General features: G+C 48.5%; 1 protein-coding gene across 1 annotated transcript in view; it reads right to left on the bottom strand.

The window, feature by feature from the left end:
* Positions 1-116: 116 nt before the first annotated feature.
* EXOC3L4 (exocyst complex component 3-like 4) overlaps positions 117-4,141 on the bottom strand; it is a gene marked incomplete at its 3' end in the record, with an annotated part of 17,799 nt that continues 13,774 nt past the window's right edge. The window contains exons 8-10 of the mRNA XM_009872270.1: positions 2,031-2,153; positions 1,198-1,350; positions 117-238 (exon numbers count right to left, since the gene is read on the bottom strand). Of these exons, the coding sequence (XP_009870572.1) occupies positions 117-238; positions 1,198-1,350; positions 2,031-2,153 (398 nt within the window). The remainder of the gene's footprint in view (positions 239-1,197; positions 1,351-2,030; positions 2,154-4,141) is intronic.

Below are 4,141 nucleotides of genomic sequence, written 5' to 3'. Positions count from 1 at the left end.
GAGAAGAGAAGAGAAGAGAAGGAGAAAAGAAGCTGAAGAGCTTGACCAAGGCACAAGGCAAGCCAGTGCTGTTTGGAATGAAGCCTGACAGTTCTGCTGTCTCCTGGTTCATGTACCTGATATCTGGATAATCCTGACACAGCTCCTTGATGTGCTCCTTGATCTTGTCTTTCTTCTTCTCCCCAATGATATTGGCAATGTGCAGTATGGCAGGACAGAGCCATTCAGAGTCAGAGCCCTGTGAGCAAGGAGGCATATGGAGTTGTCAGGGAGGAGCAGGGCACCTGCAAAATGCCTTTTTACCTGCAGAACAGAGCATGGCAGCGGGTTTCTTTATCTCATGTAAGACAGTACCGCTGCAGGCAGAACAAGCTGGTCTTGAGCGAGCAGTGGGGTTCTGCCCAAGGCAGCACAGGGTGGCAATGGCAATGGACCTCCAGGAACTCCCCTGGGGCCCAACCTGGCACACCCTGATGCTCACAAGGACCCCAGTGAAGCCAGATCCTGCACAGAGTGTTGTGGCTCTCGTCTGGCACAGCAGTGGATTGTGGAGACAAGACTTTACCTCCTTCTGCCTAATGTGCCACACCTCTGAGGTTGATCTGCCTCAATGGGATTTATTGCCCCAGAGACCCAACTTTCTGTAAAATCCAATGGATTCAACTTTGGCTTCCCTGAAAACCCCAGACTGATGTTACCTAGACATAAAACACACAAACAGCCACAATTTTCTCCCCATCATCCTCTATGCAGACGGCATGCCTGGATGGTCCTTCTCAATGGACTCATCTCTGTGAGTTGTACCCAGTGCAGGGATCCTTTGGAGACAAGGTGCATCTCATGGTCCAAGGGAAGAGACCCAGGAAGAAACTGCAACAGCATGAGTGTGATCCCAGAGCACACAAAAGACCTCATGCAAAGCACCTGTGCACCTGGGAGTGTGATAAAACACCAGGCACTGCGATCAGGGAGCCCACAGCTGAGCATACACAAGCCACTGCTGCAGAGTAGCCATTGAACTGAAGTCCACACCATGAACCTGCAGTGACCACCTCACTGCTCTCTTTTAAGCACTGCTACATTTCTTGAGGCTTGACTCCTCAAGAACCTGCTGCCTCAGTCCACAGGAAGCCAAGAGAGAGTACTGCGCCTCTGGGAACGGGGCAGCCAGGGGATGCCGGGAGGGAACTCACGTACCTGATCAATGAGCATGTTATTAAGGATTTGGGCTTCCCGGTTCATCTTTTCACTCACTTGCTGCCGTGTCTCCCTTTTCATTATCCTTCTGGATTTCATGACCTGCGTGATGTATTCCCTCACCACGTACTTATGAACATCACGCAGAAGCTCCTGGTTAAGAAAAAGCAAACCTCATGGTTTTTCTATTGTTCTCATGCAAGACTGTGGTAGTGAAAGAGAGCAAGGGAAGCCCTCGTTTGAGGGCGTAGAGGAGATACCCAAATGCAGCCCACCGGCAGCACATGCTGCCCAGCTCAGTCCTGCCGCAGGGAGCCGGCACCTCGCAGCCTCTCGCTCTGGCACAGAGTGAGAGCAGTGCCCAAGGGAATGCCATGGAAAGACTCCTCACCCTGAAATGGCCCGTGATTTTGTGTTGGCAGTTTGACTCCTCAGTAGCAAAGGGGGAGATTTAGGATTGTTTTAAAAGTAGGTTTTGATGGTACTTGCATATTTTAAACATTTGTCACATGTCACCTACCCATTTATCTCACAACTACAGAGATGTGAAAGGAGCTTACAAACCTGCAACTCATGGAATGGTAATATTCACTGGGATATTCACCAAAGCTTTTTGTCCTCTTTAAAGAAATCAGTTCCTGTGTTTCCCAGAAAGACGTTGCTTATTCTCACATGGAAGTACTGTAATAGCTGAACTCCCCCGCATCAACAGTCCCCATGGTTATAAACAGCCCTGGCTGCTGGAGAGGTGTCTGCAGGTTGGACCACAGCCTGCAAATGACAGTGGGATCTCCCAAGCATCACTGCACCCAGGTGTGGGACCAGTTGCCTACCTGCCCAAGGGGCTCCCTCATGTGCGGCAGATGCTCGGAGAACTGCGAGACTGCTAACACCAGTGAGTCTGGCTTTTCCTTTGCCAAAATCCAGTCTTTGCTCAGGATTTTTTTCAGGAATGGCTGAAAAAGGACCAATTCACTTAAGGCACCAGTAATATTCAGACTAGATGATGCACTAGCCTAAGGCACCCAGCTGTATGCCTTCTTAGGGGCTTGAACCAAAGAGCAAGGAGCACCGATGGCACACGCACTCTGCATGAAGACACACAAGGAGTTAGGCATCAGGAGCACAGAGCAGGCTGGGTTTCTCTCTCCACCCCAGGGAATTCTGACTCATGTCTTCCCTTACTTGCTATGTGCCCCAGTGCAGTCAGGAGCAGAATCACTCCCCAAAGCAGGACATGCTTTGGCATTAAAGGCTTGCTTGGGACACCTCATTTCTTTGCTCTGTGCCACCTTCTAACACACCAGCTATGTTTCTTTAGGTAAATAGATTTCTATTCTTACTGTATGCATGAAGAAACAGATGTGAATGTTAATTTGTGAATGTTAATCAGAGGAAAGCGAGGCATGGCTAGAACAGGCTGTGGCGTGTAACCATGTATGCTAGTGTTACATAGGTTTGCACCAGCTATGGACATGACAAGTCATAATCCATGACCTCTCCAGCCTTCTCCACAAGTAAATCAAGCTCCTCTTGCTCACAGCAGCTGCAGGTGGCTGTCCGTACTCCCTGCAGACCCATGTGTCAGCATAGTTTCACTGAGATTTTCCTTGTGCTCATTGTTCTGATGTGGTGGTGGTGGGAATACCATCTGGGAGCATCCCCAACTTGATGTCTTGTGGCCAGTGATCATGTGGGATTGATGGCACCGTTTCTCGTCTATCCTGGGTACAGGTGCTCTGACCAAGTGTCCCCAGTGGGCTATTTCCCTTGCCAGGTCCTAGAGCTAAAGTGCCTCCACACAGAAACACAGTAATATCTGCTAAAGGCTTCTGGTAGCACTTGGAAGAGACTTCCCTATGGGCCAAATTCAAAATATCCTTTCTCTGACACATTCCCTTTGTACTTTTGTCCTCTTAGCTCCCAGGAACTCTGTCTTTAGACTCCTGTCAATCTCCTTCCCAATTATTTCCCCTGCTTGTGCCCTCCTGCTGTGCCACCAGCCTGTCAAAGAGCTATTTAGAAATGCTTTGCCCTGGCTGCCCTCAGTTCTCACGGCATTTCGGCTCTCTTGCTCAATGCCTTGGCTGGACTCCTTCCTCGCCTGGCTCTTAGGCTCTCAGAGAAGCTCTGCAGTCACTGGAAAGTCCCGTTGGAGAGGCAGGCTTGGCTTAGATTGGAACAATTGCGTGACTGTCCTGGTTCCTGAAAATTATGGTTGATGATTTAGAAAGTGAATTAGGATGAGTATAAAGGGACCAAAGTCTTCATTTCTCCCATCTCTTGTGTTGTAGCAGCTAGGGCCAGTGGACCCCCAGATGGCTGAGAGCAGAAAGTCTCATCCACAGCACCTGGGAAACAAAAGCTGCATTGCAGCATGTTGCCTTTTAGACCTCTCACACACGTTAAGCTGCTATCAGAGCTTTATCAGCTGATACCAGAGGGTTAGCATCCTCACGCTTAAAGAATCATTCTTTCTTTACCATGGAAACAGCCAGGAAAAATAACTTCTACCAGAATGAATTCTATCCTGTCTGAAAAGTTTGGTAGCAGACCATGATGGCAGATCTACAAATAAGTAAGAGTAAACTGAGGTCCAGAAAAAATCTGGTCTTTTGATAGGAGGAAAAAATTCCCATTGGTGGTATCCAGCTGACTTCCCTGGTGCTTCACTATGGATAAGGTTTCCCTCTGCTGCTTTGAAGTGCTGGAAGCCACTAAATACCGTTTTCTTTTGGTTGCCTGTACTAAATTAATCAGCTGAACAAACGTATCATTGCTCATAGTGAAATCTCCCAGGATGAAGGAAATGTCACTTCAGGCTAAGAGGGATTTCTACAAATATTAGGCACGACACATTTTGGAGGGACCATAATGTGTAACATCAGGTGCTGCAAATCGAGGTCTAGCTGGTGATACAAGGGAAGGGCAATGGCCTTCAGCT

Source organism: Apaloderma vittatum, unplaced genomic scaffold (assembly GCF_000703405.1).
Source record: "Apaloderma vittatum isolate BGI_N311 unplaced genomic scaffold, ASM70340v1 scaffold28506, whole genome shotgun sequence".
Classification (NCBI taxonomy): Eukaryota; Metazoa; Chordata; class Aves; order Trogoniformes; family Trogonidae; genus Apaloderma; species Apaloderma vittatum.
The sequence above is the reverse complement of the archived record's forward strand: the minus strand, read 5'-3'. Positions and strand labels throughout refer to the sequence as shown.